The 25,074-nt window shown below is 38.7% G+C and overlaps 1 protein-coding gene across 2 annotated transcripts in view; it reads left to right on the forward strand.

The window, feature by feature from the left end:
* Window positions 1-25,074, forward strand: part of ipo11 (importin 11) — a 163,918-nt gene that overhangs the window by 29,143 nt on the left and 109,701 nt on the right. For both annotated transcript variants that reach the window (XM_080048154.1, XM_080048155.1), the window contains exons 6-7: window positions 13,298-13,430; window positions 13,762-13,820. In XM_080048154.1, coding sequence (XP_079904280.1) covers window positions 13,298-13,430; window positions 13,762-13,820 — 192 coding nt within the window. The remainder of the gene's footprint in view (window positions 1-13,297; window positions 13,431-13,761; window positions 13,821-25,074) is intronic.

The following is a 25,074-nucleotide window of genomic DNA, read 5'->3' on the forward strand; positions in this document are numbered from 1 at the left end:
TGATGCATGTTCAATACAAGATGTATAGCTTCCAGATTCTCTGTGCATGCATGTGTGTATGTTTTCATGCATTGACATGTTTGGGAATAGAGTTGCCTGTGATGCTAGTTGTTTGTGTTATTGAGATTGTTTTCGAGGGAGGATTGTTTGTGCAAATTGATGTTTCTTTCAAAGAGGGAATTGGAGAAAATTTGTTTTGTTGTTGTTGCCATCCATGGTTTTAAAAAAAAACATAAGACCTCAGTAGGAGATAAGGGGCTTGGGGCAATAAGATGATCAAACTGACCAATGGAGAGAAAAGCTAGACCAACAGTGGGAGAAAGAGAGTGACTGAGACAGACCAGTGGACATCAGAGGCAGTGGCAGAGAGCAAATAGTTGGATGTCATGCATACCCTCTGTGCCAAAATGTGTGCCCTCAGGCAATACAAGGAACAAAGACAGTCTGAGCCTCATTAAACAGTGCAGTTTTTAAATGATGCCCTGATGACTTTGACGTTAAATGGCCCATGCAATGCTCCCTCTCCCCTGTCACAAGATAGCTGGCCCCGTGGCCAGTGTGTGTGCACACCACACGTTGTGAAGACGTGACGAGACAGAGGACAATGCAACAAAGTTCATTTCAGTTTCAGTGCCATGCTTTGCCCCTTGGAGTCCAAGTGTTTTTAATATCAAGTCTGGCTATATGATATCATCTTGTTTTCTTTACAAAGCTGGGATTCTTTGAAACCAGAAAAAAAACATGTGGGTTATACTTCTTGAAACAACAAAGTGAGTTATCCCTGTTTCCTGAATGTTACCTTTCAAACTGACCTGCTAAGTATCTATTCATGTATAAGCACACTCCTTACCCCTTGCGTTAACATTGTTATTGTTTTTCTCTTTCTATTTTGTACAGACATAATGTGTACATAAGTACCATTAACGTGTGTGTGGGTGTTTGAGTGTGTTTTCTCAAGCTCACGAAGTGTGTACACTTCTCTGTAGTGCAGCTGAACCGGTTGGGAGACCATGTGTTGACTGCATCACGGGAGATGATGCATTGACAACAGTACATTAACTTGCTCTTGGTTTCACTGGCCCATAACTGAGGCTTTGGCTGTAAACTCGATTCATTTGCCAGACACATGAAAACAGATCATAGGAGGGGAAAGGGGGTGCAATACAATAAAAAGAGGCAGAGTGTGTAGGAAAGATAGTGTGTTTGAATTAACCCAGGGCTCCTGATGACAGTCGGAGGGATCACATACAGAGATGTTAAATAGTACAGTGGAAAATGGTGGGGCATTGGGACACATTTTAGAAGTGATTTCTGACTGCCAATGCCAACGTATAGAATTGTGCATTAGTGAAAACGTGAAAGTTTATAAAGAAATGTAGATAGCGAGCGGAAAACTCAATAAAGTGTAAATTCTTAATTTAGCATTGAAATTAAAAAGTTGAGGGTAAGCAAAAAAATTAAATAAAAAAATGTCTTCATTAACAGGTCCCACAAGTAGTCAGAAAAACTTCACATTGCTAAATAGGCCATCCCCCGAAAATGTGATTTTTGGGTGACAAAACTGTTGTTGCCACCAAACAGGATAATATGTGCAGTCTCGATCTTACAATTTATCTGTGGGTGATTCATTTTGCCCTGAGCATTAGCGTGTAAGACGAGCTGACTTATCAAAATTCGTTTCAAAGTGGATCTCGACACAGGTATGTCAATCCAGGTCCCACCAGACAGGTTGATGTCTCTTGCTGTCAATCATCCACTGTACGTCCAGCATATCTCATGGCCAGTGGGTCACACAGCCTCCCTGGACAATTTAAAAAACAACCTTGAAAACCACACTGATATAGAGATACGGTGACAGAATATATTTTGGCTTTTTAGACACGATCACAGAATTTGCCAGAGGTGGAAAGAGTACAAAAATATTCTACTCAAGTAAAAGTATGATTACTTGGATGAAATTTTACTTAAGTAAAAGTACTGGTTTAAAAATCTACTGAAGTAAAAGTGAAAAAGTAGCTGATTTAAAATGTACTTAAAGTACAAGTTACTAGTTACTTTTTGACAGCGGGAGGGGGCAGGGGTCTCTTCAGTGTAGGGCATTATATATATATATATAGACAAGGGGATATAAATCTCAAACTAATTTTGTTTAATTAATGCAACACTTTTACAAATGAAAGTGCACAAATTAAACAAATCATGTCACCATACATGTATGGATTTATACTGTGACATTATACTTTAGATAAGCAAATATAGAGCAAATAGTCTGTTAATGGGGGAATGGGAATATAACCGGTCAACAGATTGTAATGTAATTGTGTGTAATTGATCTGAACCATGGAAATTGCAAGGTTAGGCTGCTCGATTTTGACAAATCATAATCATGATTATTTTGATTGACATTGTGTAATCACAATTATTATAGACAATTATTCATTGATTTAAGAACCGCAACATGCACTTATTTAACATTTGAAACCATGACTTTTGACTTTAAACATATCCTAATTGAACTGAAAACAAGGACAATGCAAATAGCCTAAGTAAAACATATTTTTAATAATTAAATAAAATAAGTGTCAAAATCAAAATAAACCGTTGCAAATATGTTGTTGATAGGGCACGTCTTTTGCTAGCAGGAATGTGAGGGCATATTTTATTGATATCTCATGGGGCTGGCTGGATAAGCAAGTTGCATTGTAGGCTACAGTGTCCTTAATTGATGACTGTTGTGGTGGCAAGAGTCAAGGAGCTTTAAACTTCCTGTGTTTTTTATTCCTTTATTGCTTGGTCATAGACCACTTGGATTCGACTTAAAGTGAGTAAACTAATTAGTCGTGATGTTTTGAGGTGCAGCTGGGTCGCATTTGCCTTTTTTTCTCTCTCTCTCGCTCATGGTTGCGCATGTCATCTGACTCGCGTGTCCTCGCGTAACATATCTTGCACATTATTTTAGTCTATTAGTTTTACCTTTCTTCTCGACCAAAGGCTGACTTTCTGCCGTCTTCTGGAAGTTTTTCAAAGCCCCCGGCAACACGAACCATCTCCATCCTACTCTGCACTGTTAAGCTGAAAGCTAAACAGGTGAGGGAGGAGTCGATCGCACAGCTGGATGAAAGGTTCGCTGCATTTAAAAGCCTTCCGTCTTCACGTGCGGTACAATGATAGTTTAACTGGGATTATTTTGTTTTAATGATAGACGGAACAATGTTTGTTATCATTTAGTCACAATGTGTTCTCTCCTCCTGTCGATCATTCACTGTGTTAGTTTCCGGTATTGTGCCGTAAAAATAAAAGCCCCCCCCCGCGATATTTCTTTTCTTTTCTCTCCTTTCCCTATCTATTTTTTTACTCAGTAACACAGGTGATATAAAATGTAGCGAAGTACAATACTTCAAAATAAACCAACTCAAAGTAAAAGTAAAAGTATAGGTTTTAAAAATTCACTTAAAGGCCTACTTCACCGGTTTGCAAAAAAAATTAAAATCGGTTCATCCTAGCCTGAGAAAAGGCAGAAAGAGAGTTTTTTAACCCTATATTTCTCTTTCTCGTGACATCACAGAAAGAGAAATATAGGGTTAAAAAAAACGTACTTTGTAAATATTACTGTGATGTCACAGTAAAAGACATCACAGTAATATTTACAAAGTAAGTTTTTTTTTAACCCTATATTTCTCTTTCTGTGATGTCACGAGAAAGAGAAATATAGGGTTAAAAAAAACTCTCTTTCTGCCTTTTCTCAGGTTAGGATGAACCGATTTAACTTTTTTTTCGCACATTTATACCACATAGGATCTCAGAATTCAATACACCTTCATATTCAAACCGGTGAAGTAGGCCTTTAAAAAATTACAAGTACACGAAAAAACTACTCAATTACAGGAACGCAAGTAAATGTAATTCGCTACTTTACACCCCTGGAATCTGCTAATACTAAAACTGCAATTGCATTCATGAATTATTCACCCAGACCTCCAACTGTTCTCCTCACTTTTCGGTATAGTATAGGTCCTATGTGAAACTGCATTCTTTTTAAGAAAAGAGGTTCCCATAATGTATTGATCCCACTATGTCTATCTATTAAAAGGTGAGGTAGTCATAAAGACATTGCATTGACATCATTAGCTTGAGGTTTTCGCTTTTTGTTACTCCCGAACATGCATTAAATTTAGAGATTAATGGAGCAGGTGATAACCAACGTCTGGCTTTTTGCTTTTTCAATAGCAATAGCAGGCTGATATCTCACAGGAAGGGTATTCATAAACAGATTGTCAAATTAAATGAACAGCACTTTTCTGTGATGGCTTTGCTTTGCGAGTTCTTCTTCCTAGAATAGGGAATCAGCTACCAGATGGAGGAAAATTGTTTTTCTTTATTGAAATGTTTCTCTCTGTTGTCTCTTGAGTGCAGTTGTGAAAAGGAGCAGACATATGCATGCACACAGATACACACGGGTCTTGCCATTGTAGAGCTTTCCAGAACACACACACACACACACACACACACACACACACACACACACACACACACACACACACACACACACACACACACACACACACACACACACACACACACACACACACACACACACACCTATTTACCACATTGCTTGAAATAATAATGTATTCATACATTCTTCAAAATTCTCTGTGGAATGATCCAGAAATAATTTACAATAATTTGAATTCAGCCTTCAACAAATTAGATAGACACTTTATTGATCCCTTGGGAATGCTCCTTCAGGGAAATTCAAAATTGGCGTACTCTTGGTGGGCAGGAGAGTGGACTGAGGCTATCAGTTACCTGGTATGAAGGAGCATGTTATCGAGATACTTTCTCTTGTCAGGTTACTCCAACAGAGAGAGATATCACAAATGTGAAAAGCTGTGCGTACAGTTCTTGTTTTGCTGTTTTCATAATGCCTTCAGTGCATTATACAGTGTGGCCAGAATTGGGATTGTAGTCGTCCTCCGTAAATTGCATCAATCTTTTAAAAGCCTCAACCTCAGCCAAGCTGATGAGGTCTTATTGCACCATGTGAAAAACACGCCTCTTCCGTGATTGTCTGCCTTGTGCTTGCAAGCAAACAGCAGTTATGGTTGGTTCACAATCAGTACTTGTTGCATATTTTCTAAAAAAGCTAGTTTAATCATGTTTCTCTGCACTATGACACATTTACAGTTATTCAAATTTTTTTGTTTTATTTGAGCTATAATTAAAGTCTCTTGTCTGGCATAATGATTGCAATTTGTTACCTCCATTTCACCATTAAATGATTGCAATACTGGACTGTTATGTAATTTATTCGTTTCATAGGACTATAATTTTGTTTAGGCTGCGAGTATAAAATACTGGTAATATCTAATTTTTGTGAGAGAGTTCTTAGGGAGCTGACGGCTCATTCAGAAATGAGTCTTGTGTCGGACTCGCACCTCTAAATTGTGTTTAAAGGTAACTTGATTTTTTCCTGTTATATGGTTCAGGTAATGCATTTAACATGTCAATCCTGTTGAGGACACACACTTGTAAAAAGTCATAATGAGGCATGAGGAGCTGAAACTGCTCCATAGGATGTGTACAACGCTTACATCGGTTAGGAAGCAGATATTGCCCACACAGCCAAGTAGTCTTGTATCATTTGGAGGCAGTTCTGCAGGGAGTCTTGCTTTTTGCGCTGTAGAATACACTTAAATTACCTTAGATCCCATTGGAAAGTGAAGAGAGATAACACATACTCGTGGCAATTGAACACTAAGGTAAGGGTCTGGAAGGTAAAAGGAGAATTTTAGATTCAATATTTGGTTCCTCATTTAGGTTCCATGCGTTGGATTAGTCTGGGATCAGAGAAATGGAAATTGCCAACTGGCAAACTCTATATAACTCTCTCCAAAGAAGAAACTTGCCATCCTTGCAGTTTTCCGTAAGGAATCTGTGAAAGACGACGTTGTGTTGTCGAAGTATAGGGATTCCTCTGTCAGCAGGCAAATGTCACCAACCTAACCCCTAGTTCTCAGATTTTACCCACTTGACACTTCTGTCTTACCCACAACACAGAGCTATTCTGACAATAACTTGTTCAATCCTTTATTTGAGATGTGGCATTGTCATTGGAACTGTCCAGTGACCCATTTTCATTTGCAATTATCAAGACATAATTATTTTGTAATACTCTTTTTTGCCGATGCTGTTGGAGTGACAGTGTGCAGTGAGAAAGTCAGGCAGACAGAGAGGCAGAGAGGCCTTTATTTCATAATTTTGCTTTTTGACTTCAAAGTGATCATAACTAGCCTAGTGATCATCTGTCATTAGACTGACTCCCGCTGTCGGGGCCGTTGTCCACTCGCGAGCCCCGACAGCTGTTTGAGACGTGACCAGCTGTTTGAGACGGAGATGAAAAGGAAAGTGAAACTGAAGGTGGAGCAGCTAAATAGTTCAATGAATAAATACTAGTGCTGTCAGTTTAACGCGTTATTAACGGCGTTAACGCAAACCCATTTTAACAGCGTCAATTTTTTTATCGCGCGATTAACGCTCGTCATGGTCTAGTAAACGTTGTGGTTTTTTCTCATGCTGTTGAATCAACTAGTAATGTTAGAACAACTGAAACACCACAAACTATACATATGGCTCGCAGTTAAGTTACTTTTAATTCAAACGGAACATGTCCTACAGCGTAATTTCACATTAAAATCATTTAACTGGCAAAACGGCTAAACGTCAAGTCAATTCTGACTTTTATTTTGAAGCAGAAACCGGAACCTAGCACTTCCTAGCCCAGCTGCGCGACTCTGAGACTACGCGGAAAAGAACAGAGAAAGCCTGTCATTTGCAAAAGTCCTACTTATAACCCTGCGTGCACACCAAAAACCTCCATGAATGTTGGTGGCAGCTGCCAGTCAATCATTTTCACTTTAATTTTCGCTACGAAGCCTCGGCTGCAGCAGCACCATGGCAACCACCTGCACGCAGGCATAGTGTGTCCACTCCACACACAGTCTGAAATAAGCCGTGGATGAAAGACTCCCAAAACATTTAGGCCTACAACAACCAATTTAATTTAGCCTTAATACTAATTTCTTTTATATACCCTATGTTGTTTTATGGTTTTGTTTTTGTTTTTTGTTTTTTTTTGTGGGGGGGTCTATATTGTTATTTGCACTAAATTGCAAATTATGATATTTTAGAAGAAATACACTGAATTACACCATTGTAATTCAGTGTATTTATTCTAAAATATCATAATTAGAATGGGTGTGATAAGAGCATTAAAATGAGAAAAAATAATGGGACAAAAAGAAATCAAGGGACATTCAGGCTAGAATAAATGAAAATGCGATTAACTATGACATTAATGCGATTAATCGCGATTAAATATTTTAATCGTTTGACAGCACTAATAAATACACAATAATGTATTGTGTTATCTGCTTTAGTAGCCTACAGTAGCTCACATCGCCCACCACTCCTTGAAAAAATTGTAAAAAAAAAAAAAAAAACGGTTTTCGTTTATTGATTTTTCCTAAACGGTTATGATTTACCAAACGGTTACACGTGCACACCCCTAGTGCACATTAGGGCTGTCCCAGACTCGGAGATTTCTCAGTCGAATCGGATCTGCCTGTTCAAACCATAGACACACTCAACAAAAATATAAACGCAACAGTTTTGTTTTTGCTCCCATTTTTCATGAGATGGACTTAAAGATCTAAAATTCATTCCAGATACACAGTATTACCATTTCTCTCAAACATTGTTCAAAAATCTGTCTAAATGTGTGATAGTGAGCACTTCTGCTTTGCTGAGATAATCCATCCCACCTCACAGGTGTGCCACATCAAGATGCTGATCTTAGTGGTATAAGGAAGACTCAAAGATGACCCAGGTAAAGATTAAACAGTGTAGAAGGAAACATTCACATCCTTTACTGAAGTAAAAGTACAAATACCAAACTGTTAAATTACTCTGTTACAAGTAAAAGTGTTGCATTTAAATTTTAACAGGACAAGCTGTATGAAACATTCTCGGCATATTTTCATTAAAAATTACACTAAAATAGTCAAAAGATAATACATTTGGGTCTGTTAAGTTATCAATTAATAAAATTATGTTTTTGTTTATATAATCAGGGCTATGTAATGTTGTAAAACACTTTACTTAAGTTAGGAAAAAATCCCCCCCCCCCCCCCCAAAAAGAAAAAAATATTTTCTACAGAGCAGGAATACTTCTCCAAGGACGGACAGTGCAGAACAAGATATATCACAAAAGATCACAATCAATGACAATTATCTCAAGCAGATAAGATGAGGATAGTGTGAATGTAGGTTGACTTCAGCTTGCTGCCAGATGAAGAGCCACACCGTCAAACAATACAGAAAGAGTCAGATAAAAGTAATGCCCTAGGCCGGGGGTCACTAACAGGCGGACCGCGGTCCGGGTCCGGACCCAGACGCCGTCCTATACGGACCCGGACCTGTAGTCAATACATTATTTAAGTATTTAAAATTTTGACGGGGCGCTTCTATTTTGACCGGCGCAGCTTTTCTAGACTTTACGGTACTGGTTTAGCGAATCAGGAAATGCATTCGAGTTAAGCCATCCCGCCTCCTGCTACTCAGGCAGCCAATCGAATCTGTGGATTCCCGGCTCAGGCTGGCTCACAGACAAAGAGACAGTGAGCTATCATGCGAGAGATGACAGAGAGAAGTGCAAGAATTACGAGAATTTCAGCGAAATAAGTCAGATTAGAGTGAGAAAGACAGCGGGAGGAGAGTGAGAGACAGCTTTCTCTCTCGCTCGCCCGCTCGCTCACCGGCTCCGTGTGTCGCGAGCGAGTTAACGAGCGATCAACAGCTGAGTTTTTTCCTATTATTTACTATCTATGGTTTTTTCCCCTTTTGTAAGACTGGTGAAAACCGGTCAAGGTGCAATCATGTGGATTCTCTATTACTCTGATGTAGACCTATGTGTGAATGACACAGACATAAGATTGACATAATCACCAATCGCCAGCAGCACTGCATATACTGCCCACAACAGCAACAGGAAAAACATTATTTTTTTTATTTTTTTTGTATGTAGTTTCAATTATCTACATTTTAAGTTTTACATATTCTTAGTAATGGCAGAATTTATAAATACAGGTTAATTTTTTAGCAAGATATTTGGCTAGTAGCTACACTAACATTAGCGAAAGCTAGTGGTCATCTGTCCCTCAGTCCAGTTGTTAAGCATCTGGCTGCTAGCAAGTTATGTTGTTTTGTTAATTTTTCTATTCATCTTAACTATATTAAATGTTGACCTTTTCTTTTATTATTTTCCCCAGAATGCACCAGAATGCTCCAATTACATTCTAAAAACACAAAAAAAACTACTAGGGGGGAAACCCCCAGACCACCCTACAGGGGTTTAGTTTCTGACATGTCACTTTTTCAGAGCTTTTCAAAATTGCAAAATAAAAATCCAGTATTAGACAAAGTGGGAGATTACTATGTTAAACACACATAGTAGGTATAGTGAAGTTTAGAAATGATACATTGAAATATTTCTCAAATTGCATAATTCATTTTTTTGCACCCCTTCTAATCTCAGATGCACCCAGAGTCATTATGTTCTGCAACACTGAAGTTGCTGCTATACTTTATTTAATTTTTCAAAAATGAATTATATATTTTATCTTTATTTTAAGATTATTATTATATTTATTTTCACCATTTTATTTTTAAATGCAGCCCTTCTCTATGAAGAGATTAGTTTCAGTTGAGTCACTTAAATAATACATATATCTTCAGTATTATATATCTATAATTATTTAAAAGTGAGAATAAATATTGTTGAAATGTTTTTGAATTGTTCTTCCTATATTGATCTGACAGTCAGTTGTTGATTACATGCAGACGTTGATACAACTACTGGCTACTTCACTATATATCACACTGAATCATAACGCAAGTTAGACATTATGATGTTCCGGACCTTTGCTTGAGGACATTTTTTCGAACTGGACCTATTTGAATTTTAGTTGAATACCCCTGCCCTAGGCAATCAATAATTTTAGTTGGAATAAAGGAAGAAACAGCAAAAATTGTATATTTTTACATCTGCATTAACTCACACGGTATGATAACCGTCATAATATCCACGGATAACACAGCTGCGGAAACACAGCCACTATTGTATATTTAATTTGAGTTTATATGACTGTTATAAAAAAAAAAAACATAGTTTTATCCGCGGAACGGAGCCGGTTTTACGAATGCACATAGCCCCTTCATCTATAAACATTATTGAGCGCAAACTTGTGAGCATATATTTTGTCACAAAAGTGTTCCTATGCCATAGGTTTAACCCATAGATAGTAAAAGGTTTAACTGGACCGATCAGCCCAACTTTTGTTTCTGAATTGATACCATTACGTGCCCAGGTCTGACCATAGACTGTCATTAGCGGCATGCATGGAGCCTTGAACAAACCTCAGGCCCGGGCAGAGACACACCGGCTCCACATGCATGCAGCCAACATGATTTATGATATGATTTAAACCGATATTCAACACGTATTCAACACAGTACCATGCCCATAAACTGTAAAACAGCGACCCTCACGGCCCAAACACCGCCCGAACCCTCCTGGTGCTCAAGTCATGGTAGTGGCTACTGGCTATTTATTTAGCTGGCATAACAGAGCTAACACTGTCACTGTGACACTCGCGAAACTAACAGCTTTTAATGTGTTCTATAGACTACAGTGTACGGTTGTAACATAACAATAATAATTGTAAATACAGTGTTACTCACCGAAAAAACTGTCAACCACAGTCCTTAATCCATCGTTGGTACAGTGTACCAAAGAACAAGACGGCTTGGCCCCAAGCAGCACACGAATGGAGGAATGAACGCACTGCTGTCTACTGAGTTAGCATGCTAACCCTTACAACTAGCCTTCGAGGTTGAGTGAGGGACAGAGGCTAGCTGTCAATCAAGAGGCCACGCCCCTAAAATTCATATATTTTAACCTCCAATAGAATAAAAACTAGCCTGCTAGAAAAAAATTCACCCCGCTCAGAGTTGTCATGGAGATATGAACTAAACATACAGACTAGCATGGTTTTTCAATCCAGGCCTGAAATAGGTTTAATAATGCTGTGAAAACGGCATGTTTAACATTGGAGTCAATGAGAGATGGCCGTCTTCTGCATACAGCCCCCAGTGGCACTTCCGGGTTACTACAGTTGTGGTCACTTCCTTATTGGATGCTGTTAAAAATCGCTGAGGTTGGGGCTTGGTTCAAACCAGAGATTTGACTATTCGTGATACTATTTGTCAATCAGAAAAGTGCATTGGAGTGAGATATTTGACCAACCGTCAATCCGAAAACTGTTGAAGACAGACTTTAAGACCACCGAAAACAGAGCTTAAAATAAACAACCTCCAGGTTGGATGTATTTAAACAATCAGTTTACGAGTGAACTGGGGAGTTGGAGCGCAGCTGAAGCGCGAGCGTGCCCGAGCCTCGGCGAGCCCGTGAGAGAGAAATAACACAGAGCCGGTGACGGCTGCAGAGAATGGTGATTTGCGCAAGTAAAAAAGACGAGATGCTCGAGGTCTACAGGGGCTTAATTGTTTCCAAGACGACCTATCTTTATTACAGCACATAGCAGAGCAGAATCAATAGGCCTATATGGTGCGCAATCAGCTTTGTTTTTTTCTTTTGCCATTTCCTCTTTAATGTTCTTCTTCTATGGCGTTTGACCTGACGTGACACATTACCGCCACCTATTGCCCTGGCATGATAACGTCATTGTTTTGCTCTTATTTTTATTTTATTATAATGTACACTGACTGAAAAAAAAAAACAATGGTTCGACTTGAAGAATCTGCGTCGACTGCGGGGGTTCCCGACTGATGATTCGAATCATCGACTTTCAGGGGGCAGCCCTAGTGCACATACATACAGTGGATTCATGAATAAGTCCATGTGTGAAAGGTAGATTCAGCGTTCTGGAGAACGTTTGTTGTCAAAATCACTTTGTCAGTCAGCCATTAATACTCCTCCGCTGTACTGTTTGTGCGGGAAAAAACAGTGTCAATAAACTAGTATGTTGCTAGTTGTTGCAGTGGACCCCCTTTATTTACATAGCCTTTGTTTACATAAGTTTACAGAGACTAGGCTGTGTGTATTAACACCAGCTTATTTTCAGCACACACACAGTACGGACAGGTTGCAGTTTATGAGGAGAGATTTACTGATTTTGACCGAAAGCGTTTTTTTAACAACAAACATTCTGCAGAATCGCTGACTGTTGTTGAATGTTGAATATAATCATTGATTTAAAGGCACTACGAGTAAGATGGCACGTTGGCGTCCCCTTTGGACAAAAGCGGTAGTATTTTTACGACGCCCGCTGTCGCAAATGCTCGTGCCAGGCGCGTGAGCGTGGACTGAGAAGGGCGCAATATAGTGCATGTTCGTGTGTTGAAAGTGTGAGGACTCTTTTCGGCTCCGTGAGAGTGGTTTTGACACTGCATCAACTAATGCCAGTCAGTACACACACCTGCTTGCAATGAGTTGATTCAGCAGCGTCACCTAACTACTCTCTCTCTCACGGAGCTGTGTCCTCACAGAAAGCGAATGAATGAGAGACGGCAGTTAGTAGACTATGGATCACGATGAGGTAATGTGTTTGTGTTGTTGATGTAAATAATGACTATTTCAGATAATGGTTATCTGATGATGGTGAAGCAAAGCAAACTTTGTGTTAGTACCAACCGCTCATTCATTTAGCAGTCTAGTTTCGCTCTCGTGAAATTGTATACACGTTGCTTGGCAACGTCCTCCCGCCCGCCTATCACTCACTCTCCCTTTTCGCTTTTCTTCATTGCATTCTCTTTTTTTTCTTTGATGGTTCAGCCCCGTTATCAGTCATTTATGACGACAAATAACTGTCTCAAACAAGGCTCCCGCTCCCCTTCCCTCACCTGGAGGGATAGGCTTCTCAAATCGCGTTGCAGCGCCACACTGAAATCTGCAACCAATACGGATATGTGACCATAGAGCCTGCACGAGCGAACCGAAAATCGGACTGGGTGTGCGACCAGACCAAAAGCAGTAATAAAAACTACATAAAAACGTCTTTCTTTGCACTGATGGTCTCGTTTGCTGTTAAAGGTAATTTATGATTATCAGAGGAAACATGAGGTTGTTTAAAAGATATTTAAATGTTACTCGTATCCGCTTTAAGAATAATTGTATATGTGCGTGATTGATTGACTATGTGTTTATGTGTGTTTGCAGCTGGCATCGGGCATCTACAGCTTTGCATGCTCCCTGTGGAGCCATCACACGGACTGCTTCCTCCGGCAGATCTTTGCCAGAGATGAGGCTGCAGCGCTCAGCTCACTAGAGAGGACGCTGCTCTCGCTGAAAGGTAGCAATGATGACACGCACAAACAAAGTCACACATGCATACACATAGCAAAACTGCATTCTCATGCAAAGCGGTGCAGTGATCTATTAATAGCAAAATAGTAATTAACTCACAGCCTTAAAATTGATGCCGTCATATTTCAGTCGGATTTTCTTCACATTTCCACCTTTTGAAAAAACTTAATTACACAGTTAAGTTGTGACATTCTGGAGATATTGCTGATTGTGTTGCTACTTTGTGAAACACCCAATTCAATACATTTTCTTCATAATTAATTTGCTATTTGCAGCAATCCCTACATATATATTCTCTATCTATCTTTACTTCACAGTGCTTCGTAAGTTGACAGTTCACGGATTTCAAGAGCCCCAACAGAATATGGAAGTAATGGTGAGTCTGAAAAAATTCCGGACATTTTCAAAGTTGGAAACTTTCCATGGGAATTAACAGGATGTTTTGTTTTTTCAACTAAGTTTTATAATATTTATGAACATTTAATTTCAATCACATATTTTTGTTGTTCAGTGAAATTATTGATTGTTCATAAATAATCAAAACTTGATAAAGTTCTACTTACAAATAAATCTGATAAAATGTAATGTTTTTTAATTGTATTATTTTGCACTGATGTCTGCCTATGACAAAACATAATGTTTATATGTTTATATTAGGGCTGTCAAACGATTAAAATTTTTAATCAGATTAATCACAGGATTCTGTGCAGTGTTTCCCCTACCATTATACAGGCCTGGCGGCATTCCGTAATACTCATTTTCGAGCGTCTGCACGGCACTGTCGGTCTACCCCTCGTGTGCGCCTGTCTTTACAACCTCTCGTTTGATCATCCCATCAGCTGATCTGTGTGTCTGCGTGTGTGTGTCTGCGTGTGTGTGTCTGCGCGATGCGCGTGTGCATTCGGTGCGCACTTGTTAAACACGGAAGCCAATGAGCAGAAGCATGACTAGCAAGCAAATGTTGAACTAGTGGCGAAAATAAAACCAGCGCCTGCTCTATGGAGATATTAAGGACTCAGTAACAGGGACGTTGAACAGGAAAAAGTGCTGAGCAACGTCGCTATGGCAACACAACCAATCTGTATCAACAGCAGAGACGGCGCAGAAAAAACCGGCATGCACACGTTTCAGTAAGTTTACAGAAGTGCCACACTGCTACTGCCTTTGACATTCTCAGAAAAAACATACATTTATTTTCAAGGGACATAGGCCTATTAATGTATTTATTGTTTTAACAGTAATCTTGAAAACAGCAGGCTATTGTAGGCCTACAAGCTTTATTTTTTTATATTTTCAATGCTACTTTATTTTTATGTTTTTAAATTGAGAAAAAGGCTAGATGAAATATAATGGTCGGAATAGGGAATTTGCCTTATGTAGCACACATGTTGATAGGCTAATCATGATGTGTAGCCTATGTTAATTAATTTATTTTCAACAAGGCTATTTGCATAAAAAAAATAAAAAAAACGTAGGCTAGCTTCAAGGTTAGGTGATTCAGATTATTCCAGAAATGAGTCCTAGACAGGACCTGTCTATATTAGATCTTAGTGTTTATTGTTTTTAATTGAAATCCACGTGTTTTGTCAATAGTTTACATGGCTTGTGTCTCCAAATGATTACAAGAAATAGTTATAGGCAGGACATATGACAATTGTTTACAGAGCACAGAATTAATCAGATTTCGCCTCTCAAAGTGCACCAGATTGATGCATTTAACTTTAAAAGTTACTTTATAAAGTTTTCTTCTGCAGGGGCATGCCCCAAGACCCCCCTAGAAGGTCCATTCTCACCCAGCAGGATCTAAAAATCCTGTGGGAAACACCAAATGTACAAACGTACTGAATGTGAAAGCATAACCCTATGTCCTCATCAGCTTTTACCACCGGGCCTAAAAAAAATTCTAGGGGAAACACTGCTGTGGATTAATCACGATTAATTTTACCATTTGAAATATGCCCGAAAAATTCGAATTTTCTCTGTATATTGTTGTATGAACGGAAAGATAAATGACAGAAGGTGGATATGTACATTTAAAATTAGTAGGCTATGTTTATTAACCCATTGATGACGGCTGCTGCGCGATGCCACATTGGCTCTCCTGCCTGATGCTGCGTCGCGCAGCATTATTACTTTATCTAATTTTCATGGCATTCCCAGCATAGAATGCACTGTCATTGGTTCAATTACACATGAGGTGGGTTTTGTTGATTTTTTTAAGACCACGTGACCACCCAAAAGTTGTGTGGTTTGCCGAAAATCACGTCAATCAAAAAAATAAAAAATTAAACAAAATAATAAAAAAAATACGCCGGCTATGTCAGCGACAGAACAGTTAGTGGCGTTTGGTGCGCAGAATCAAGGTCTACTATAGACTACTGACGAAAATCACACAACACATTGCATCTATTTATTAACAATATTTAATAATTTTCTAATTCATCTAATTTTGACGATTTTTAGAAATATTCGTTGGTTTGTAAGCGCTAAGGGAGCATGTTTAAATAAAACCTGTGAACCTTAACTTTTAAATGTATTTTATTTCATGTTTCTATGTGCTACATAGGCTTAGATATTAAGGTTTTGGTAGACTTGACAATTCGTACTATTTTTTCAGAAAACCCTCAGGCATTAAGGACATGCATCCTAGATTGCCATAGTCATCAATGGGTTAATTGAAAATCCAAATTATGGTTTTAATACTGAAAATAAATGTAAACCAAACCATAATTCAATTGGTCTCTTTACTGTCTTTGGGCAAATATAGGATAGGCTATAGAATGTCATTTATTGGTGAACCTATAGGTTGTGCATTCTTAAATACAACTTGATTACAGTCCGCGGTGTGTGTGTGTGTGTGTGTGTGTGTGTGTGTGTCTGTCTGTCTGTCTGTCTGTCTGTCTGTCCGTCCGTCCGTCCGTCCGTCCGTCCGTCCGTCCGTCCGTCCGTCCGTCCGTTTGTAGACGCGACCACGTCCTAGGGGACCTCTGAAAACTGCAGACGTTTGTGTCCTCGCGGGCTCTGAACAGAGTGGACAATGTTTCTCCTTCTGTTGCTCCCGACATCAACTGCCAGCCGCGGCAGTTGATTTTATATACTATCTATGCCCCCGACACAGACGTGACCGTTAGCGGTTTAAAACTTTAAAACGCGGCACGTGTTAACGTGCTGCTATGTTTGGTTGCGCGCAGCTACTGATCCTGGGTCAGCCACAACGTTAGATGACTGTAGTACAGAGCCAGTGGGATGTACGGGGCGGATCATTCTGTGCATGCGTTAAATGCGTTAAAAAAATTAACGCCGTTAATTCCAGAAATTAATCACCCTGCGCTAAAGCGTTAATTTTGACAGCCCTAGTTTATATTTATGTTTGGATATAAAATTTACCGGAAACTTTCCACCCCTTTGCCACCCAAGTGGTTACCATAAAACATCTCATATTTTGGAAAAGCTGATATTTTTGCTGTTGCTGTTTTGAGTTGAGAATGACTCCAATCAGTATGCAAAATGTGGATGTATGGCCGTGAAGATTGAAATTGCCTTAAGCCCTTTCTCGGTTTAAACAGTCAGGAGTTCTGTTTGAAAAATGCTTCCACTCTCAGTCTGGGGGAAGTCCAATTAAATTAAATTGTCCATTCAATTTAGTTTAAATCTCTGGATAGGGTTTTGGTCTTCACATGGCTCACAGTTAATCAAATCATGTAAATAAAAAAGCCCATTCCTTCACTGCACATTCTGACCACTCACTACTCTGCGTATCAATGTTTGGTGAAAGAATAGCACTGAATGTTTCAGACAATAGTAAAAATTGTTGCTGCCATGTAATAGACTCTGTAAACAAGTTTTAAATTACTTTGAACAGGTGCTCTTATTTATTCTAAACAGAGGGACCATCAGTTGGATTACACTTGTAATCAAATAATGAAATCTTCGGGGCAGGGTTTGATACTGGACATGTTTTTATTATTTTTTTATTTATATTTAAATATTCAATAAAAATAAACACAAGAAAAATAGGATTTTCTTATATTTCAGTTTCATATCATTATAGGGGAAGGTGGGGTGATTTGTGCAACTTTTTACTCAAAGTGATTTTAAAGTGAGGCCTTGACAGTTATGTCTCCAACTCAAATATGTACATATATTTCAGGATGTTGTGCATCCCTGGCAATAAAAACTTTGGATCTGGAATAAACTGTTTAAGAAATATAGCTTTCGGAAAAAAAGTTGTCTTGTCGCACAAATCACCCCACTACGTGGGGTGATTTGTGCGTCATTGTGTCACAATGACAAAGTCACCATCATCATCTTTCTGGCCATCTGAACTCTCATCAGTGGTGTCGTTAAGTGGAATTGAGATGTCACTCTCTTCTGAGCTACTGTAGACAATCACTTTCTTTTGGTGACCAGCGTATACAGCCATGCCACTGGCACAACTCTCAGAAATGTACTTTGCACTAGTTGCTCCGTGCTTGTGGAACCAACTGCCACCTGACAAATGTGATTCCCCCTACATTTCTGCCTTTAAATCAAGGCTCAAAACCCATATGTACACCCTGGTGTTTCCTCCCCATTAACCTCTGCACTACTTACTTACCTCTGCACTACTATCTGTGTTTATGTGGATGTATGGGCTTTACGTCTTTTATTTTGGTTATTGTTATTTTACCTTCATTGTTTACCTACTGAATGCACTATGTACAGCACTTTGGACAGTGCAAACTGTCATAAATGTGCTTTTTTTTTTTTTTAAACTCTTTATTTATAGCATTTTTAAATGTTTACACAAAGTACAAACAACACACAGAACATAGCGTGGGGCACTACAGTTGAGCATAGATAATTCCACATGTCCACGTCAAATGACCTTTAAATGTCCATAGACTCTCACAGTGAAAAAGCGTCCAATTCTTCTGATATAAAGACAGTCCATTTCTCCCATTTTCTGAGGAAAATTTCTCCTTTAGATCTTAGAGAAAAAGTCATCCTTTCCATCGTAAAGATCTCCTTGATTATATCCCTCCATTGTTGAAGGCTTGGAGGCTCAGGTTTGTACCAATTCCTTGTAATCGCTTTTTTGCAAGCAATAAACAATATTTTACACAAATACCAGTCCTTTTTATCAATAACATCATCTCTTATTATACCTAAATACAGGACCTTAACATCAATAGGTAGATCGTATCCCAGAATCTTTTTCAAAATTAAACATATATTACTCCAAAATATTTTAATTTTGGGACATGTCCAGAAAATGTGCGAGTGATTGGCATCTATTTGTCCACACTGTCTCCAACACTGTTGTTGTGACTTTGATGATTTACTTTTAATTTGGGGAGTGATGAAGAAACGGATCAGGTTTTTCCAGCCAAATTCTCTCCACCTCTTGGAGAAGGTTGTTGAATGTTGCGTTTCCCAAATTAAATGCCAATCCTCCTGGGATATTTCAATTTCTAATTCCTTTTCCCATTTTAGCTTAATATATTCAGTATTGTTTCCTTTCTGTTTTTGAAGACCCTGATATAGTTTGGAAATTACTTTTTTACTGCCCTCTTTATAGGCTTTAATGAAAACATTAATAACTTCATTGCCTTCCTCAGATAATTCAGGTTTGATCTCTTTATCATAATAATCTCTCATTTGTAAATATTTGTAAAAATCTCTATTTCCTAATTCAAATTCCTTCTGTAGTTCTTCAAAATTCTTAAATATATTCCCTTTGGTCAAAGTGCATAACGCTGTTATGCCCCTATCCCACCATTGTCTGAATCCGACATCTATGGTTCCTGGTTTGAATTTAGGATCTAGTGCCGGCCAAATTAATATTTTGGCATCTCCCTCCATGTTGTACTTCTTAACAATTTTACACCAAATATTCAATGTTTGTTTAATAATTTCATTTTGGCTGTTTTGATGTAATTTATTCCCTTTATCTCCTAATGTAGCATGAACTGGAAATGTTTCTATGATATTTTCTATATCTTTCCATTTCGCATTGTATAGAGGGCAGGATGCACATACTAAAAACCTCAATTGCGCTGCAAAAAAGTATTCCCTTAAATTAGGCACAGATAATCCTCCCTCATCCTTACTTAACTGCAGTGTTTTATATTTTACTCTTGGCCTCTTACCAGCCCATATAAATCTGGATATCCATTTGTCCCAGGTTTTAAACTGGGTTTCTAAAATTATATGTGGAATAGATTGAAATAAATATAACAATCTTGGCAATATATTCATTTTAATAACCTCAATTCGTGAGCCAAAGTCCAGTGGGAAGGCCGACCATCTTCTGAAATCCTCTTGAATACTGGCGTTAATTTGGTTATAATTAATCTCAAATACTTTATCAAGTTTCTTTGCAATTACCACACCCAAATATTTAATTGTTTTTGCCTTCCAATTAATCTTGTATTTTTCTCTTATTTTCGGGGCAGGGAAGTAGTGTGACGAGAGAATTTGAGTCTTTGCTACGTTCAATTTATATCCTGAGTACCGGCCAAATTCCTCTAAGATCGACATTAAGTTGGGAAATGATCTATCTGGTTCTTGAAGGAACACGATGACATCATCAGCAAATAATCCAATAATATGGTCCTGCCCTCCTATTTGAATACCTTTCAAACCTTTGCTCTGTCTGATCAATTGTGCCAGGGGCTCAACATAAAACGCGAACAGAGTGGGGCTAAGACAGCAACCTTGGCGAGTCCCTCGTTGTAGAGTAAATCTATCAGTTAAATTACCATTAATTTTAATCCTTGCTGTTGGCTCTTGGTAAAGAGTTTTAATGCACTGTATTGCTTGTGTATTAAATCCAAATTTCTCTAATACCTGGTACAAAAAATTCCAATTAACACGGTCAAAAGCCTTTTCTGCGTCAAGGCTGACTAATAATGCATTAACTTCCTGTTTTTGAGTGTGGTCTATAATATGTAATGTGCGCCTAATGTTATCTTGAGTCTGCCGACCCTTGATAAACCCTGTCTGATCTTCATCAATAAGATCTGGCAGGAAGTGTTCTATCCTTTTAGAAATAATAGAAGTATATAATTTGTAGTCCACATTAAGAATGGAAATAGGTCTGTAGGACTCACAATATTCTTTATTTTTGCCCTCTTTCGGGATAACTGATATTACAGCCTCCTTCCAGGAAGGTGGAAGCTTTCCCTGATTAAGTGTCAAATTAAAAGAGTTGAGGAGAAGGGGAGACAATTCCTCTCTGAAAGTCTTATACCATTCATTCGGGAATCCATCGCTACCAGGCGATTTGTTTGTTTTTAATCTACTAATCGCGTCATCTAATTCCTTCTTGGTGATGCTAGAAGTTAATTTTTCATTTTGTGCTTCCCCTATACACGGTAAATCCAGTGAATTAAGAAATTCCTTTATTTTATGTTCCTCTTCTGCTGGAGGTTGTGAATATAATTCTTTGTAGTAGTTTTTGAACACATTATCTATTTCTTCATGTTTATATAATATTTGTTTTGTCTGGGGGTCCCAAATCTTATGGATTGTTGAGGATTGTTGTTGTACTTTAAGACGCCGCGCTAGATATTTAGCCGCTTTAGGGCCAGATTCATAATAAGTTTGTTTAGTGAACCGCAGTTTTTTCTCTATCTCGTCACTAAGAATATCATCTATGTGTTGCCTGGTTAATGATATCTGCTGTAATATTGACCCATCTTTATTGTTTTTGTGTTGGTGTTCTAAATTTCTCAATTTGGTAATCAATTTCTCATAGTTTCCCAGTCTAACCTTTTTTTGGTATGCTGCCCTTGCTATTAGCCTCCCCCTCATAACTGCTTTTAATGTATCCCACAGTATGGTTGAATCAACTAGACCATCATTGTTCTCTTCTATGCAATTTTTAATTTCTTTTTTAATTTCCTCTTTTGCTTCCCTATTATTTATCATGCCCACATTTAACTTCCATAACGTATTTCTACGCCTTCCATTCAAATGTATGCTTAGATAAATTATACTATGATCTGACAAGTCTGTTACCCCAATGCTGCAATTCTCAATCTTGTGTCTATCAATTTTGTTCATAAAGAAGTAGTCTATTCTAGAATATTCAGAGTGACGTGCTGAAAGATGAGTGTAATCCCTTTCCAGGGGGTGAAGTTCCCTCCATACGTCTAACATCCCAAGCTCTGTTAGGCAGGTACTGACCAGTCTGGATAGCGGGGTCCTGATCCTCTTATTGTTAGTTGAATCAAGTTTAGCATTTAAAATCAAATTAAAGTCCCCAGCACAAACTAGTGTTCCCTCACTCTCCAGAGCTATTGTTTCAAACAGTTGTTGTAAAAAGGATTTATCAGTACCGGGTGGTACATAAACATTGATTAAGGTAACCACATTATTCTCTATTTTCCCCTTTACTATAACGTATCTACCCTCTTTATCCTTTAATACTTTTGTGACTTCGAAATTGAGGGAATTAGATATCAATATGGCCACCCCTCTTTTGGGCCCCTTTTCAAAAGCACTGAAAAAAGTGTTTTTATATCCAAACTTCTTTAATTTGTCATGCTCTTGCTTGGACAAATGAGTTTCTTGTAAATAAATCACTTGGTTCTTTTCCTTTTTCATTTTGGCTAGTACTTTTGCTCTTTTGACTGGATTGTTGAGCCCGTTAACATTTAAGGATGCTATCTTCACAATATTACACTGTGTCATTTATGTGGACAAAGAAGAAAAGGGAGAAAAAATAAAACAGCAGTGGCCCCACCTGAACATGAACATGAAACAAACAAACAAACAGCTGAGCTCCAAAAGGAGGGAATCTTCAGTCCCTCCAGAGTGACAATCCCGCTGGTAGATCGAGGGGAAATCCTCTTATAAGAAGAGGGCCCTAATTTAGAAATGACGTCTGCGCCTACGGTGTGGGTTACAGTCATACTAAATGAGTCCAACGTTCATGTACGCCATGTACATCTTATAACACCCAGCTCCCGACTGTTACGATAAATAAACATGGAGTCGATATGTTGCGCATCCCTCGGGTTCCAAAACTATCCTATACAACAATTATAAAAGAACATTCTTACCGAACTGTTTTTCCCATTTCACGGCTTAATATGTCAATTATCGGATCTCTGAAACTCTTGCAGCCTCTCCTTCGCCCGCAGTGCTGTAGTCGCGTTGCTCCTCCGTGTCCCCTCCTTGCGCTGCCAATCCATCGCCATGCTGAGCCTCGCCTCCCGTGATGTATCATCCACCGCCGCCGGTGCAGGAGGCATCCCCTCCGCGAATCCGCGCCTCTCCAGCTCGTCCCTCACCTCCTTCGGGTTGTCATACGTCCGTGTGCCCGTGTCCCAATGGATCCGCATCCTGGTAAAGGGCGTCTGGAATCTGATTCCTCTCTCATGTAGGGCTCGTTTGGCGGGGTTGTATTGTTTCCTTTTCAGCACAATCTCTGAAGCGTAGTCATGGTCAAATGACAAGGCTTTATTTCCCAGGTGAATTTTCTTTCTCCACACTTCTCTCAGGATTCTCTCTTTTGTAGAAAACTCCAGAAAGTTCACAATAATAGGCCTGGGCAAGGCACCCTCTGCAGGTTTCTGTGCGAGTGATCGGTGAGCTCTCTGTATGCGTAAATTACAGTCCCCCGGTAGAGAAAGCTCACGCTTGAGCATAGTTTCCACAAACTTGATGGCCGACTCACCCTCCGCCCCCTCTGCAGCTCCGTAAATGCGAATGTTATTTCGCCTCGATCTTGATTCTTGATCGGTGAGCTTTTCTTGTAGGACTTTTTGTTGTTTGAGTGAGAGCAAGAGGGCTTCATTTGCTTCCTGCGCCCAGTGCTCAAGTTTTTCCAACCGCGACTCCGCCTCGGTCACTCTTCCGTGTTGTAGTTGTTGTTCGGTGGCTAATGAAGTGAATCTTTGGTCTATTCCTTGCTTGAAGTTTTCAAAGTCCGCTTTCATGTCACGTCGCAACGTTTCCCCAAACGAGTTAAAGTGCTCTTTCATCTCAGTTTTCATCCCTCTTATCTCCTTGCTTATATTTTGTAAGCCCGAGAGGGTCTCGGTCTCGTTGCCTGACTCGCCTGAATTTTCATGGCGGCCGTCTTCATCAGTTTCGCATGCAGCAAGCGTGTCTTCCATTTCACTGTTCTCCGCGATTTTCGGCGTGTTGATTCGGTTTTTCCGACTCCTTGACTTCTTCTTCCCACTCATGTCAGCAATTCTGTATTTATAAAGTTTAAGTTTCGAGTTTTTAGGGGAATTTTCAAACTTGACTGTCGGGAGCTGAGGTGCCGCGCTGCTTACTCCAACATGGCGTAACCGGAACTCCCCATAAATGTGCTTTTATAAATACATTTTACTTACTTACTTACTTATAACTCACCCAGGCCCTTGCGCACAAATCACCCCATCCCCAGAATTTTGGATAATAGGCATGATGCAGCAATTTAGGGTTGACATTGTGCTAATTATATAGACTCAAAGTGTAGCATACCAAAGCACTAAAACATGTGTCAAATGTTTTCAAACGTGTCTATAATTGTTCAGACACAATAATCAAAAAACCTTGATCATGGAAATTTTACTTTGAAAGGCAAAACACAGTTTTTTGAGCTTAAATGTGCTTATATCTTATTCCTTGTGTCTCCCTTCTTTACAGGATGAGTCAAATGGATGGCTCTTCTTAAATATGTGGTCACATTTCCAATTTCTTCCACGGTTTTCTAGAAACAATGGGTTTTGCAACTTCCAAAATGCACAAATCACCCCACCTTCCCCTACTTTGAATAGTTTAAAAAAAAAGTTGTATTGTACGAACAAAATATATAATTATTAGAAAATGTGGCAGCCTTTCTAGGTATAATTGCATTTTTTTAAACTTTGTAGTCGATATAAATAATTATGTGTGCTGTGCTCTATTATTCTACAAATGAGACAGCTTTTGGCTTGCAGGCTGGAGGTTGTATGATGGTTGAAATAGTCACATTAAAATATAATTTGCCTTGGGCTTTCTCTAGTTATTCCATCTCAGTGAGATGTATACGCTGAAATTATCTTAGACTCGCTGCTTCCTACTTTGGCATTTTCCACTTTTAATTTATTTTATTATTCAGCTGATGGTCTTTTAAAATGTTTCTTTGCTGTACGCTATATATGTGCAGTGTCTGGAAGCCAATGGTGGTCAAATATGAAACCTTGATGTGAAGCCTCCAGTGCACTAATTTAATGAGAATAGAAGTGAAGTAGGAAACCACTTGGGTCTAGTAGCAAAACGTTTTAAATGGACACTATTTGCTTATTGACAGATTCTGGATATTTCAGAATTTCACAAGTTAATTGAACTGTGTTGTAGAAAGACCATATCAGTGATCATTTATTATTAGAAGCACGGTCATTTTCCTGTCTCTAAAACACGTTTTATAACAACTGATTTTAATCTTGAAAACAACATTAAAGGTGCTTAGGGATACTCACCTATCTTAGACTAATACTAGAGCTTGCTGTACTTTTTTGTTCTTCTCTTCTCTTTCCATTGATTTAACACATTTGTATGTAATCATATACTGTGATCAGTTTTAAACTTAGATGGGTCTGGCATCAGTTCTTATGACCTGGAAAAAATCAAACTGAAAGAAAGTTAATCATTGTTAATGGGAATAG

Source organism: Ammodytes marinus (assembly GCF_949987685.1).
Source record: "Ammodytes marinus genome assembly, chromosome: 2".
NCBI lineage: Eukaryota > Metazoa > Chordata > Actinopteri > Uranoscopiformes > Ammodytidae > Ammodytes > Ammodytes marinus.